Genomic DNA, 16,610 nt, shown 5'->3' on the forward strand with positions numbered 1-16,610 from the left:
TCATTTTCAGCATAATCTGGGGTTTTACCTACACAGTCATTTAAACCAATATTTCAAATGAAAAGATCCCCTCATCACATTTGTTCGTCTCCTGGTGTCAGAATTAGCGAGTATCAAACATAAGATGATGATGATGATGATGATGTGATGTTATGAGCTAATGATCAATATGATGAATTGATTTGGACCCCAGGAAGATTAGCTTGTGTCAAAGCAAAGGCACTAGCTAATGGGGATCCTTTTTAAATAAATAAATAAGATCAAAGTTAAAGCCTTAAAGTTCATCTTATCTCTTTTTGACTGGGGTGGCCCAGGTGGGGCACTGATTTATCCAGGGGTATGACATGTACTTATGCACTATACAACTATAATGTAAAGCTTTATTCCCTCTTCTTAATAAATGGTAACTCAATTGTCCCTCTTTCCTCAGGGTGTGAGAATCAAATTCATACCCCACACTCCATCATGACAAATACTTTACTATTTAAGTAAATTCTGCTTGTAAAAAAAATTAAAAGTGGACCAAGTACAAAAGAAAACAAAAATTTGATCCCGCCTCTGACTGGACAAATAATCAATCATACTTGAGGCTAATGGGGTGGCATGTGTGGTGCCCAGTCAGATTTCAGGGTTGGCCGGTGCCCCCCAAATGACCCTCCTCTAGAAACGCTCCTGTGCCTTATACAACCACACATCAAATAATTTGAACCGTCCCTTGAATATGAAAAACTGGTAAAATAAAGTCAGTAACAATATAAAGTACATTGATTGCTGTGGTTATAAAGTAGGCCTAATTCTGTAAACTTGTTTTTTTTATTTATTGCATTTCTATTAACAATTTGCATGTGATGATAAAGTCTTTGAAAGTCTGGATATTTTTGGTTTAGGTACTTTGAAAGTGCTTGAATTTAACTTTTAAAAAGCTGAGCGAATCCTGACACAAATTACCTCGATACAACGATTCAACAAAAACATGCATTATTTAAGTTGGTGTGTTGGCGTAGCCCCAAACTCTGTAAAGATTGTCCCCGTACCTCCATCATTATAGCACTTCATTAAACCTTGAATCCACAAAGCAGTAGCATGTCAGCATTTGAGTGTTTTGCATAAAACACATGCTTTATCCGAAAATATGAAGTACTGAAGAGCTCAGTCGCAGCTTCAAGCATCTCTCATGGATGTCATTTGTCTCCTGCTCCACCATTCCCAGCTGTGGGACTTAAATCAGCATAATATTCACAACCGCTGCTCTCATCCTGCTATGATTGGTTTGCTTATGCATATGCAAAAGGTTGAGCAGAAAAGCAAAGTTACGGCTGGCCTGTATTGGCATGTGCGCGGTGTAGCTCACCTTGATGTGCGAGGTTTGATTAAGAGCGCAGGCCTGCAGCCATCACGCATTACATGTTGTCCTTTGTTCTGCAAGTGTGTCCTATGATTAAAAGGGATGTTGCCTGAAGACATTCATGTCACAAATTAGTTCCTGTCTGCTGCAGTTGCTCATTTGTCGTACATAAGTGCTCTTATGCCAGGTCGATTGATGGTGTTGGTTAATTTCGTTATTTTTCTGTCTTCTCTTGCAGAATCTCATATTGCACAGCAGATAAAACTCAGGACAAGGTCTTCGCATATGTCTCTCAGAGTCAGTTCAATGAGACCCTGGAGTGCCATGCATTTCTCTGCCAAAAGAAGAAGATTGTAAGTGTGCAGCATGGGTGATTTTGTGGTATCTGCATTTCTGATATGTATCTGTATTTATCTTGATGTATGGAATACATGTATTTTTTTTAGGTCATAAGGTCAGTTTGTTCAAGGACTGACAACATATTAATGAACTGCACTTACAGTAAGACAGCAAGAAGCATAAACGTAGATGGTGTGTGGCTCCATCTTGTGGCCGTTCACCTCACAGAGATCCAGTCTTTACTGTTCACTGTAATCCAATTTATTATGAGACACTGATGAGATTAGAATCAAAATTGTTTATTTTATACAAGAAGTTTTTTAATTTCTAGATCAATTAATTGTTCTGAGTCATTTTAAAGAAAAAAGTCAAAATTCTCTGATTTCAGCTTCTCAAATGTGAGGATTTTCTGGTTCCTTTAGTCCCATTTGACAATAAACTGAACATCTTTGGATTGTGGACAAAAAAAACACAACATTTGGGGAAGTAGCCTTGGGCTTTGGGAACAAATGAGCAACACTGTGCACCATTTTCTCACATTTTATGGACCAACAACTAATCAGTTAATCAGAAAATGGTCAACAGATTAATCAATGGTTAAAATAATTGTTAGTTGCAGCACTGAAAATCTTAAACCAGAACACTGTGTTGACCACCAAATTGAATCACAGTTATTTTCATTATATTTTACTCTTTGCTCTGGCCCTCTTTTCTCTCCAGGCTCAGGCTGTGACATTAACAGTAGCCCAGGCCTTCAAAGTAGCCCTCGACCTTTGGGAGATTGCTCAGGAAGGTGAGTTCTCTGGTCTGGATAAAGGTGACATCAGGACAGTTCAGTGAAAGGTTTTCTTCTTGAACTGTGGAGAAAAACTAGTGTGAGGAAAGGCTGTAATCCAGTTAATCTGTGACTAATCTGACCAGGGGTTCTTTTGGTTTTCAAAGCAAGGTGGGAGGACAGTTATTGAATTTTTAACAACCAAAGAAAGTGAAGGAAAACGCTTCAAATGCTCATCCTGAACTCCACAGTCTCTACCTTTACAGTACAAAGATTTATTCAATAGGTTTTCTCCAATTTCATTTTGAGAACTGTTTTTTTTTTCTGTCTGCAGATAAAAGCAAGAAGGCGAGGACCTGCTGCTCCTGTGCAACAAACAATGGACAAACAGACACAACAAACACTCAGTGTGTTCCAGCAGGTAAGGTCTTCTGAGTTTGTCCTCATCCACAGTGTGTCTCAAATTAAGTTTAACAGCAACCACAAGATTTCAGTGATAAAAAGATTAACTCAACACAGCTATTATTAATACAAGATAACTGACTTATTCTTTGTCTTCACCTTAAAGTGAATGGTGACTTTTTAGTGTGGTTTCCAATTTAAGAAAGAGCAACACAAAATCAAATTAACCTTATCATTCTTCAGGTGCTTTGAGGAAAGGTTTGACATTTTGGGAAATATGCTGCTCTGCTTTCTTGCAGAGCTTTAGATGAGAAGACTGAAATTTCTCTCATGTATGTCTGTGAATTATTATTAATTAGAGTCTGTATGTGATTATCTTAGATTAGCATAAACATTGGAAATGGGGGGGGATCAGCTAGTCTGACTCTCTCTGAAGTAAAAAAAAATCCATCCATCTACAAGCAGCTCTAATGCTCACTAATTAACTTTTTATGTTGTTTAATCCGTACAAAAACAATATAAAATGTCTTGTCAAGGTTTACCAGGCGTTAAGTGCCAGACCAAGAAACAGTCTGTTACGTAAACTCACTACACTTCAATATTTATTTGCCTTACAGAGGGAGAGCAGTATCAAGTTTCCCTTTAAACTCTTCATGTTTACATTATATGTAAATGCACATCAGTGGGATAGAAAATCTATTTCTGCAATAGCTCATTTCAGTATCAGTGTCTTTAAAAAAATGACTCTAAATTATTCAATGATTATAAGAATGGTTGGTGATTAATTTAATAGTTGGCAACTAATCTATTAATTGACAAATCCTTGCAGCTCCAGTGTCGTAACAATTAATGTAACAATTAAATTAGCAGCTACAAAGTGTGAAATGTTATGAACTGTTTTACCTGAAAGTTTCTTCCTCTTCCTTCCAGTACTTTGCACCATGTTAAATCCATGGCACTGACCATATCACTAGAGATGACAGCTAATTATCCACACTGAGCTTCTTGCAATAATGGACATTTTCCACCCATTAATTTTGTGATTTGTGCAGTTTAAGGCACAACAACAACTTCACATGTTCGTCTCCTCATAAGCTGTCAGTCATTCAGGTTTGGTCTCTAGTCTGCCCCCAGTATTGCTCGTTTAGTTGCGACTATTTAATGTGAGAAACTCTTAATATTTGACACCAAGATTTCAGAGACTTTAATGTTTATTGCTGCAGAAGTCGACAACCGTTAAATGACCCGGAAGAATTCTGGTGTTGTAATTCTCGGAGGACGAGGATAAAGATTATGTAATCTCGACTGGAGAGAAAGAAAACTGTCTGTCACTGACGAGATTACAGTGATCTGATTTGTACTATAAAAATGACAACTGTAGTCACCAAAATGAGCCAGTAATTAGATGCAGATTTAGAGTAAGTACTTCCATCCTCACAGGACCAAATTCCTCTAGATTTGAGGTTTCCTAATCCTCACAAACCCAACAGTTTCCAGTGGCGACAATTAAGTAAATGCCACTGTAGTCGACTGCGTAATGACTTTAAAATGACCTTTTAGTGTGCACACGAGACTGAGACTTGTAATTTTGTAGTCTGACACTGCCCCCTCTCTCACACACACAAATTTGACTGACGTAAATCATTTCTCACGTACACGGAGACGAAATCAGCTAATTACACACTGCTCATTAGTCATTCAGGGGAGCAGTGGATTTTAAGTACTTTCCAATGGCCGTGACATTTATAGGTCAAAATGTTTTCCACTCCTCGGGGGGTCAGAGGGTCTGCAAAATGAGACTTAATCATCCATTCGGTTTGTTGTTAGTTAAGAGCTGCTCCTCCAGCTTCTTTCAATTAAAATTGGCTCTGCTTGGAGCGATGCTGGCCCGAGGACAGAGAGAAAATGTGATGTGAAAGCCTCAAGGACCTCAGGACTAACTCTGAAAGATGCATGAAAGTTTTACAGAGATGATTTAAATTCTGCCTGTTGCAGAGAAAGCTGTGAGTGCCACAGGCTGGAGATGATTCTTCACTTCTGCAGATTTTAAGAGTTTAAGAGACATAAAAAAAAGCTGACTCCATGTGTCCCATCCTTCTCCTCTTTTCTGTCCCACCTATGTCCCTCTGTCCTCTCTTCACCCATGTCAACGTCTCGTTCACACCTCACATCAGATCCGGAGGCTCACAAGCCAGGTGGGATGGAGGAGAAGCTCCGGAGGCCCTTCTTCTCCGCTTCGCTCAGCTCGCCGTCACCTCGCAGTAACCCTACTCGACGGCGACCGATCAAACATGACTCTTGGGTGGGTCGCGCTGTCTTCCTCCAAACTGCTGATTGCACTGAAATGATAGCTAAATCAGTTTTGTGGTTAGGTGACAGATTAAAAACGACAGGCTGTATTTTTTTAGGGATGTGCCAATTCAACTTCGTAGCTTCTGAAACCAAAGTCCAGGACAGAAACTCGGGTTGCCAGTCCAGTATCAGTACTGTCTTTTACCCAAATTTGAAATCTGTACACTTCACTTCACTGAACATATTAGGATAAAGTTTATTTAAGCCAGTGGTTCCCAGACTTTTTTTTTGGCATAACTGACCTCAGAAGCCAGAAAAGGTACACACCCCAACATTAACATTAACAATGATGAAATATGCGGATACCAGTCCAGTTGGATTGCTGCGTCTCGAGAATTTTTAAATTTATTTTTTATTGGCACACAATCATTGCCTTTCTCCTTGTATTAAAACTGGTTGTTTGTCATTTATATTGTTTGCTATCAAGGCAAGATTTAAAACCTGTATATTAAGTGAGATTTTGAATTATAGATATTTGAAATATTTCTTTTTTCTTTTTTTTTTTTGTTTTAAAAAAGCAGTCCTTGTGTTGGGTTTGCAGTATGAATACCAAAGCAGGGGGCTGTGTGCCCACTGGCAAACAAAACACTGACAAATAAAGAAAAAAATGTTGACATGCCATCATTTTGGGATATTTTCCCTGTCATCAGAATTTTATTTTCTGAGAAACAGTCCAAGCAAATAGGAAAAAAACATGATTTGATAAACATTGTGCTGACAGATAACTTACACAGACAAAAGAAGCCACTACAAAGTGCAGTTCAGACAGACAGACTGGCTGTCAGAGACTTTAAGTATGATTTGGCACAACAAAGTAATACACAAAACCTTAGTAATATGCTGTAACAATATCATTTTCCTTCATTTCAATTCTTAATTTTTAATTTTAAACTTCATGTTAAATGTATACAACTAGGGTGAGCAGTGAATGATAGGTTTATGTTGATTTAAAAGGTGATTCTTCTATAAATATGCCTGTAATTATTAAGCTATAGTTGCATGTAGATGTTGTAAAGTCAAATGTACATGTTCATGCTGCAGAGGCTCACCCTCAGTCACCATCATCTGTCACCATCCCGATGTTCACTTGCAGATTCTTAACACTAGGTGACACCATATTCATTAGAATATCTCTCCTTCAGGCTGATCTCAAATTCATCTCTGCTCATTGTTAAATTATTTTCCCTGTCAGGAAATATCTCTCATTGAGACAAATTATGCTTTAATAAAGTCAGATTTCACCAGATTATGACCTTTTAATACTGTCCTCTTTTACTGTTGTCCACATTTGCCTTACATCGGGTTAAATTTAACATGATTTTCAGTATAGATTGGACTGAATTATATCTGTTTATCATATTTGTTAGTTTCTCATATATAGAAACAAAGCAAGGTGATTTAAATCAGTTGGATCACTTGCTTTCCCAAAAAGTGGTGCACTAGTAACATATATAAGTCATGTAATATTGCCATATGATTATTGCTTATATGTTCATACAGTCAAAGTACCTGTTTTTTAGTCTTAGTTGTAGTTTTAGTTTATTAGGATCCCCATTAGCTGCAGCAAATGCCGCTGCGATTCTTACTAGGGTATTTCTGTAGCAAACATAATTTGTGTGTCAGCTGGATAAAATAAGTTCTGACAGACAGCTGACTCAGTGAGGACAAGCACAGAAGCAGCAGGACTGTAATTTTGCAGTAATTTATGTGTGTATTGATTCATATTGTTTATGTCCCAGCAGGACGTGGAAGATGGACTCGATGATCCGTTCTCAAGGTAACCTCTGACTGCATATGACTGCTGAACACTGGGGATATGTGCTTTAATTTATGTAAGGAAATGAGATTGTTCTTGAACACAAAATACTTCATACAGTCATTTCAGAAAAACAAATTTATGAAACCAGTTTTATGTTAATGTTGAGTTCTAAAAGGAAATAGATCGCCCTTTGAATACTGTCGTGCAATTTGAGAGGATGACAGTTGCACTGAGGCTGATGGTCAGCTGTCAGTTAAGTTTCAGACTCTTTTGACACATTGACTGACACAGATTTTTATTGAAATTCACACACAAGGACAGACGCAGACAGGGAGGTGCAATAGTCTCCTTTTCTCAGGGAACGCCGTGCAAAAAGGTGACATACATCCATGCTGGTGACCTGGTGTATGAAAACAACTGTCTCAAGGTTACAGATTAGGGCCACATTGATTGTGTGGTAACTTTATTTGGTGTTCAAAAACATATCTGGTCAATATGATTTGTACAAAGTCTTGAGGGTTTGGAAAATGGTTAATTTAAGATGTGTTTTCAAAGGTATGAATATGCTTGGACTAATTTAAACTAAAAATCTTTGAATATCTAGATTCGCAAATTGTGGCTTGCAAGCTCCCTCTAGTGGTACATGAAGGAATGACAGAAATATTTTTCAAAAATGAAATAGAGTAATATAAAAACATATTACTATCAAACTATCAAAATACTACAAAAATTCTAATGAAAATACATAAAATATCTGATCACTGAAATGCCTGCTACATAGTGACGGTCATGCGCGTAGCGTTCATATACGTTTGGTAGTTAAAAACTGTGATGGCGAGAAAGTAAGGTAAAATGAAGAGAATGACAATGAGCTGTTCAAAAACACTGCGATCACGGCTCTGAACGAGAACTATTATGGAGAGGAGTGCAGCTCCTGGGGATAATATGTCGTGCAGGATTAGTTACTCGGAGAGCTCAATATTTTCTGTGGTGGCACGCAGTGTAAAAAGTTTGACAAACACCGTTTTAATATCTAAAATGAAAATACCTCCTTCATATTTATTCACATTCCCTTATTCTAGTACTTAGCTAGCATTAAATAATCATGATCAAAACATCTAATCGAAGTTCATATGAACACCTGGTAAAATAAACAGTGGCACCATACATTGATTCCTATGCGTATAAAGGACTGTGCCGTTGGCATTTAAAGTAACAATTTAAATGTGATGATAAATGCTTCAAGAGTGAGGAAGTCTTGGGTTTAGGTACCTTGAGAGTGCTGGTATTTTACCGATACAAAGCTGTACAAACACTGGAACAAGTCATCATTGATGGGTGAGGTGTTAGAAATGATCACACTTTTAGAGATTCTGAATATGGTCGTAAAAAAAATAGATTTTTAATAAATGCTTTGCTGTTAGCCGTCTAACTTAACACAACAAACAGCTGTAGGTGTTACAAAGTTCTGGTGTTTTATTAAACAAAAAAACGAGACAGTTTTGGAGTCAAGCAGCTGTAACTATAGAGTTATGTTGAGTTTTGACTCATAACACCAAAAAAATGATTTGTAATTTTTGAACAGTGGGTTCACTCAGCTGAAAAGTGGTTATATAGTGAATGGGGATTACACTGAAATGTCTAATTAATTAATCTTAAGTTACAGTGAGACAGTGAGTGGTTTTTATTGACAGTAATAGGAATTACAGAAAAATATTTACAGTTTGTCTGTTCATTTCTCACCCTGTTTTCACAATTGTGTAATCCACAAAAATACATTTAACAAACAAAAAACATTCAAACTAACAGCACAGCAGTTTTCATTATATTAGACAAGATACCATCTTTATTGTCACATAAAATATTTTATAATTTCCTTTTAAAGTATTCTAGGTCACATTGAAGACCCACTTTGATCAATCACATGGAGAAAAAGAAAATCTCTCCAGATAAGTGAAAAAAGAGGGCAAAGTCAGAATAAATTTTCATGGTTTGTATTATTTATTTAGCATTGCCTTTAACAATCAGAATTAGTTGCGTGGTGTTGAAAGACACCCTCTCTCTTAATAGACGAACTTGCTGTCTTCCTCTGTCTTTGACAAACTCCTCCGCAGGGAGAACTCTATTACTTTGTCTGTCCCATTTCTCTAAAGTGCCTTCTCTGATTTTCTATTTTAAAAAAAGGTATTACACAAGACATAATTTTAGTCATATATTCAGAGTTAGAAACAGATATGAAGATTTATATTCTACCTTCCTGCCAAATTGATGTCTTTTGGGATTGTTCTAAAATACTGCTGCTTTTGGAGGAATCTGTTGAAAATCTTACAGCTAGAAATTCAATTTTTTTCCTCTCTTTCCTTCCCTACAACTTATCAGAGTACAATAAGCTGTAAAACCTTTCTGCTTATGAATTCGGTCTTCATATAAGGGGAAAATTCACTATCAAAGTCACACCATCAGTTTGGGTATTCTCTGAAAATGGTTGTAAATGTTGGATAAGCTTTCTCTGTCTTTTATTCTACTGGAAACTCCTATAAGGTCTATATGAAACTCAGCACAGCTCAAAAAAACATGTTCAAATGTCATCTTTAAATTATTACATTCTTATCTTTTTGCCCTCTTTTGGTTTAAGGGAAATAACTGCCTCTCTTCATGAGGGAGGCATTTCATTTTTCTTAAAACATCTAATTATAGACCTTCATTAATATTGGTGCTAATTTACCCCCCCCCCCCCCTCACCTTGTACCATTTGGAGGTGAAGCCATACATGCCTGGGGAGCTACCTGCTATCAGAGTCACCTCAGAATATTATTTTGGGTTTCTGTAATTGCTGGTAGGTGAAGTGAGTCTAACAGCTCATCTGTCTGCAAGTCAGTTCTCTAGTTGTGGAAAAATAATACAAGGCACTGTTGAATATGTATGATTTTCCTAAGTTTTCTTAGTGTAAGGGTATTTTACTGTAGAGAGTTGGCTGCCTGTTGTTTCTTCAATCCATAAACTGATAATTTAGTCAGGCTAATAATCAGGCAAGGCATCAAGTTTTTTTTTTTTTTTTTTACAGTTTATTTCTAAATGAAGGTCTTTAGTTTGGTATCTGTGTCATACTTGCATTAGCCTGGAGCTAAAGATGCTTTGATGTTTGTTATAATGGAGGGGCCATTAACTTTTTACTGATAATCATTACAAGCATTTATCAAAAGCAGTTAATTTGTTTCATTCGATTACATGCCATGTTATATATCACTGCATAACAATGCATTGTGAGCACTAAGCTGACTGACCGTGGTTAGCAGTCTTGTGCCTCTCTTAAATCACTGCAGACAGTAGAAATGACTAGAGCTTCCTTTACTGCCAGCATGATGACCAGCTCTCCTGACAGAGCTGTCAGCAGCACAGGGACTGAGGCAGGAAGTGCACTCCACAGTTCATCAGCACTGTATCACTGGATGCAGATTACAATGCAACACTTTATATTTTCTTTGAAAGTGTGACGGCCTGTGAAATCATCATTTCATGGCTGTGAGATGCCTGCAGAGAGTAAAATGTGAGACTTGACAGGTATGAAATACTCACTCGTGGACGTGCTCAGTCACATGTGTTCCAGCTCATAAAGATGTGATGGAAATAACCTTCACGGTGCACACACAAAAAAAGGGTTAGTGCACATATTTTGTGGTGAAGCCTACTTATTATTATGTAGTTTTGAGAACCCAAATGCAGGAAACGGACAGACTGGTGCAATGAAGAATTTATCAACGCAGTACTTAGGAATGAATGTGCAGTAGAGTCTCTGGGTCAGGGGGAAGCAGGGTTGGGCTGTGAGCTGGGGGATTTAAGCAGAGCAAGGCAGGAGAGTTGGCAGGGGGGAAGCCAGGCGGAGTGAGTCCAGAGATCCGAGAAGGGTTTGCTGATCCAAAGTAAGTTCCAGGAGGTTCAGGATGGGACGAGGGCGGGAGTCGGGCCAAGCACGGCTGCAGGCAGAGGAGCACGGGTATTAGTGAAAGGTGCAAAAACAGACAAAGAGATGCAATATGCTGGAACAAGAGTAGCTGAGTCTACAATCTGGTGGCATGGTAGATCTGAAGCCCTGTATTTTAAGCAGAGTTGATTGGAGATGATTTGCAGCTGCTGCCCAAAACCTGCACACCTGATCCCACCCACACACACACACACACACACACACACACACACACACACACACACACACACACACACACACACACACACACACACTACATATATTTCTTCAATGACTGGTCTTACTTACTGTATATTCAAGGGTTTATGATCTACAAAGAGAAAGTTGGGAAGCCATCCATAGAAACTGTTTGGAAAAGGGCAGGCACTTTCAAACAACAATTGGCAGGTGGTTGGATGAACTGTCTGTGAAGTCTAACATGGGATAACTTCAACCAATCAGGGCCCCGTTTCCCAGAGCCTTTGTAGCGTAAGTTGTATTTTAAGGTCTCCCTTAAGGTTGTCCCAACTCTGGGAAACAGCCCGTAATCTTAAGGGAGACCTTAAAATACAACTTACGACGCACGTAGTGCTATGAAGGCTCTGGGAAACGGGGCCCTGATCAACTCACCAAACTGAAGCCGAAGCCTCCCGGAAGAATGAAAACATCTTTTCCATCAATAAAAGCCTTCAGTGCCGTTCTTTGCTCTTTTGATGATGAAGTACTCTCCAATTCTGATATAACAGATCCTATCACAGTACCTACCGTAACACCTTCAAGAGATGCCATTGTTTGTTCGAGACAAATCGTTTCCATGGAGATGCTTCTCGCTGTCGGCACACCTAAAACCACATACATAGCCGCCAGTGATCCCTCCGAGGATGCTGATTGGCGTTTTTCTTTTTCTCTGTTGTAACAAGAGAGGTATTAAAGTACATTGTTTTTTTTTTTAATACTAGTGTTGTATTAAAGTTTAAAATTCTGGTGTTGTGCCCCTGTGCAAACACTTTCTAAGGACGACGTCCCAGATGGTTCTGTGTAACAAACCATCTGGCACGTCAGGTTATACTTCTCAGACATACAAACACGATATACTTTTACACTTACCACATCCTGCACTTGGTCCCTCTGGCACACGCTCTACACACAACCCATCAAAACTCTTTTATAATGCTCCTCCATGCACCACAAACTGTTAGGAATGTAGGCCAAACAGTCCAGTGAGTGTCTGAACCCTCCGCACGGCTTTTCACTTCCTCACACAACCCCCTGATATTTGCGTAGACTCCTGCAGCGCTGTATTATCCCTCCATAAAAAGGGAAGAGCAGCTCATTAAGTTGTGTTGCCTGCGGCTAATAGATCTGTTTGTCGAGTTGGAGCATGAAACGCTTTGGATAAAGCAAATGGGTAAATGAGAGGAAGAGATTTTGTACAGATTATATGGGCGGGGAGGGAGATCGGAAGAGGAAGGCAGGTCATCACTGAGGAAATACTGACCTCGAGTTGTCGAATGGAGGAAGGTGGAACACTTAGAGAAGCCTCTAAATCTGACATCCTAGGAGGAAATACTGGAGCATTTTGGAGTGTTAGAGCAGACCTCCTCCGCAGAGGTCAGTGAGGCTGTCGAGCTCTGTTGTGGTAAGACCTGTCCTGAAACACGGAGGACTCTGGATCTCACTGATCTGTCATGGCTGTCTCACCTCTTCAGTGTCACATGTAACTTTGGCAGTGCTTTTAGATCAGGGGGGGAGGAGGTCTCTCCCCTGCACGTGATCATCCTCTGCGACCTGCGGTGTTTCTGTTTTTGGTTGTGTTTTATAGTTGGCTTTGTAACCTCTGCTTTATCCAGTGGTCAAACTTTGGATTTCTCTGATCACAAAGCAGCATGTAGACTTTTCACAGACTAATAGATTCTGAAGATATTATTGGAGCTTTCTTATCTTGTCTACACTTTATTCCCTGGCCACAGCTGTGAACTGAGGGCTTTGTGTTGCTTTGAACATAAAATGTTTGAATAGGAATTAGCTGTTTAAAGGGTAACTTTGGTCTTTTTCAACCTGGACCCTGTTTTCACGTTTTTGCACCTACGTGACTATTGGGAACAACAGTTTTTGAAGCTGTTCAGTACTGAGGGAGACTGGTGCAGCTGACAGAAGTGGAACTGAGGTTCAGTGTAATTCCTCTGGGCAACTACGCACCATCAAAGTACGTCCACTAAAAGTACTTGTTTTCACCCCTGACAGATTCATTTTGTTATTCTGTGTCTGATAACATTATGGAAAGGATCCCTACAGAGATAGACCTTCTTTTAAAGAGTAAAGGTGTACGTTGGGTTCTGTACCAAAAGGAAAAAAAATTAAATATAGCTGCATTTTAGTTCTGTTCCAGTTCATGTTCAGACTGACCTTTTAACAAACAAGCCAAGAGGAGGAAACATGAAGTTTTACAGACTGACAGGTAACTCGTTGATTAGACAGTTTGGTGATTGTCATCCTGCATCATCAGTGCATCATGAGGACCCACATGAGGAACTTAAATTCCAGTGACTGACAGACGTTTTTGCTGCACTTTAGTGCTTCTGACATGTATACTTAAGCTCACAAAGAAATAACCAGTTATGAGCATCATTTAGCAAATGACTGCATGTTATGAATACTGACAAACAGATAGAAACAGAATGAAAGAACGGCATCCTGCAGTACACTGCACACCTGTGTGTGACGGCCACCTCACTGACCTGCAGTGGCTCGTATGTGTGTAATGTCCACACAGACACAGAGCGCTGCAGCAGTGTGTCTGCCAGCCCTACTGTATACCTCTAGATATTGAGTTTGCAGAAATGTTGGGAGGAGAACAAAAGGATAAGCAGAAAACACCAGAATTCTTGTTTACCTCGTTTAGAGGGAGGAGGAGAGTGCATCTGCCCTTCAGCCAATTTTTTTTGTTTGCGTGACTTACAGTTGTATTACTGTGAGCTTGAGTCTGTGCAGTAGTGATCAGCGTTGGAGCCGCAGTATCAAGTTGCTGGACACACACCAGGTCAGCTAAATCACGAGCGGGGTATTTCATGGTGTGAAATCAACTTTTAATAGCATCATATGACTAATTAACACCAAACCGATCAGAAAAATTAACACTTGGGCAAACATCAGTGTCATAAGAACTACATAAAATGTCCTAATCTATTAAGTTAAGGGAGGCGGAGTTTATGACTTAAATACCGCATTCAGCCACCAGGGGGTGATCAAGATGTTGTTGCATCACTTTTGGGGAGCTGTTACACATGCGAGAATTTCTATTTATGTCAGTGGTTCCAACCATCACCGACTCTGATTATTTGGTTGAAACAAACCCTGTTTTCACTGAGGTAGATGTGAAAATATTCTGGCTGTTCACACACCACCATCACTACTGCGCAGACTCTGGCTCCAAATGACATCACCACCACAAGATGGCAACACTTGTATCTGGGATATTTTCATTTCAGGTTTGTGGGAGGAAATTCAGATTCGGCGTCCATCTTTATTTACTTATAGTCAATGGTTGGAACGGTGGAAAGATGAGCCAAGATGTTTTTTAGTGAGCTGCATTTTGTGTGATGGTAAAATTACTGTTTTGCTAAGGGAGGCTGGTGAGTTTGGTGAAAACAATAGAACAGCTGTTTCTGGTTAAGCAAAACATCTCTCAATACTGGACCAGTATCAAAAACTGTTGTCCGCATTAGTGACTTAGACACAAAAATATGGGAAATTAGGGTCCAGGCTGAAAAATGTCACAGTTACTCTGTAACAGGGTGCATTTTAAGATGATGACATTGGGGGCCAGTTTGTGGATTTCTGAATCAGTGTTTCATTTTAATTCACTGGTGTTGAAGTATCAGCACACCCTCTAGAGGTCAGCAGCAGTGCTTTGTTGTCTTCTGAGTTAAGCTACAACTGCAGCAGCCAAACCAACTTTAAGTAGAATCATTTTTAATTAACTGTATCAGTGCAGGTCAGGGTTAAGGCCTCTGTAAAAATTTAATTGTCGGGAAAATAGTGAGTTATTCAAGTGGAGGCTCAGGGCAATTGGTGCCGAGAACTATTGACATCAACTTCAGTTCAAATGGGTTTAATTAATTGGTTTGATTTGTATTTAAGATTTCTTAAATGAATGGCGACCTTGGAGTTAAAATGACTATTATGCAACTGCTGGCTTGGTGCTGAAGTACTTGAATAATTTAACCTCATCTAAATGTGACGAGTTCTTTCTTTTTTTTTTTTTTTTTTTTAATTTTAAGCTGCTTTGAGTGTTTCTTTATTTTATGCATGTTGGAGCAGGGACAGCACATGCTGTTGTGCAAACACTGCACTTGTCTAGCCTTCATGCTCTTTCTGAGAACAGTCTCTACTGAGAGCTGCAAGTCATTCTGAGTGTTTTAACACATCTTAACCTTTACTAATGAGTCACGTGGTCATGATTTCCCCTGTCTTCTGCCTTGCATGCAGCAACATGGAAGTAGAGGAGATGGACACCGGTAAGTGATGTGACCAGCATGTATTTACATGTTTGGTACTGCATGTTGCATGAGACCTTACATTCAGAGTACCACTCATTCCATTTCTGCACCGTCCAGACAAATCATCCAAATCAGTGGTTCTCACCCTTGGACCATTTTTTGTGATGAGCTGACATGGACCACCTCTGTGAGAGAAATTATCGACATCTGCTCATTTGTGACTCCACCTGTACGAGTGCATGTAAAAGGCCACAGTCAAGTTATTTAGCCTGGTGAATATATCTGGAATATAAATAAAGGGGGGCAGATAGTATAGTTGCAGAAAACTGCCTTTTCCCCCCTTGCAAACCCAATTTAGTTCTGTTAGGATTAAATTATTACTTGAAATGTCTTATCCATAAATGCTGGCTGATTTTTAAAAAGCAAAATATACAGACACATTTTTACTTTTTCAAAGCTTCTGTTTTTTTTTTTATTTTTTTTTTTAATATGTAAGATTTTCAAATTACTTGACCTAACTCTCTTCTCTTCCAAATTTGAAAGAGAAATTATGGTGGCTGGAAAACTAGCAAAAATGTGAAAGGCACTATGTACATAGTGCCTTTCACATTGGTTTGTCATTGGTTTGTCATTGGTTTCACATGTTTGGTTTGTCAGCTCTGGGCTACTGTAGAAACATGGCGGTACAACCAGGCGTACTCCATGGAAGACAGCCGGCTCTCTCAGTAGATATAAACGACTCATTCTAAGCTCACAAAAACATAACAACTCTTTTAATGAGTGATAATGTGATAATGCACTAATGAGAATTTTTTTATTATATATTTTTTGCCATATTACATCGACAAACTTCCGTAAATCATACACAATAAAATAAAATAACCAGACCTGTGTTATATATTTTGTTGCACTGTGTACTTACATTATCCCAGATGTTCCCAAATGTTCAAACCCAGAGAAATGCAATTTTAAACAGTGTAATGTTGTGTTTAATTTGGTCACCTGATGAATAACTGCTGGGGAAACACAAGATACATCACAGAGCAAAGAATTAAGTCAGCAAACATGACTAAATGTGATGTGAATAAAACTTCATATTTCTATTTATAAAACATTATCTCATCTACCCCCTATAGACTTTCATCTGCAGAGGTGGTTGTTCATTAATTATTGTTCAT

General features: G+C 38.9%; 1 protein-coding gene across 1 annotated transcript in view; it reads left to right on the top strand.

Moving 5' to 3' along the window:
• The window catches only part of LOC146314287 (low density lipoprotein receptor adapter protein 1), a 55,215-nt gene extending 44,562 nt beyond the window's left edge, over positions 1 to 10,653 (top strand). Inside the window, exons 4-9 of the mRNA XM_084737072.1 lie at positions 1,584 to 1,698; positions 2,405 to 2,477; positions 2,794 to 2,880; positions 5,036 to 5,163; positions 6,956 to 6,990; positions 10,384 to 10,653. Coding sequence (XP_084593198.1) covers positions 1,584 to 1,698; positions 2,405 to 2,477; positions 2,794 to 2,880; positions 5,036 to 5,163; positions 6,956 to 6,990; positions 10,384 to 10,498 — 553 coding nt within the window. The 3' untranslated portion in view covers positions 10,499 to 10,653. The remainder of the gene's footprint in view (positions 1 to 1,583; positions 1,699 to 2,404; positions 2,478 to 2,793; positions 2,881 to 5,035; positions 5,164 to 6,955; positions 6,991 to 10,383) is intronic.
• The last annotated feature ends 5,957 nt before the right edge of the window (positions 10,654 to 16,610 follow it).

Source organism: Lutjanus erythropterus, chromosome 15 (genome assembly GCF_056507025.1).
Source record: "Lutjanus erythropterus isolate fLutEry1 chromosome 15, fLutEry1.hap2, whole genome shotgun sequence".
NCBI lineage: Eukaryota > Metazoa > Chordata > Actinopteri > Lutjaniformes > Lutjanidae > Lutjanus > Lutjanus erythropterus.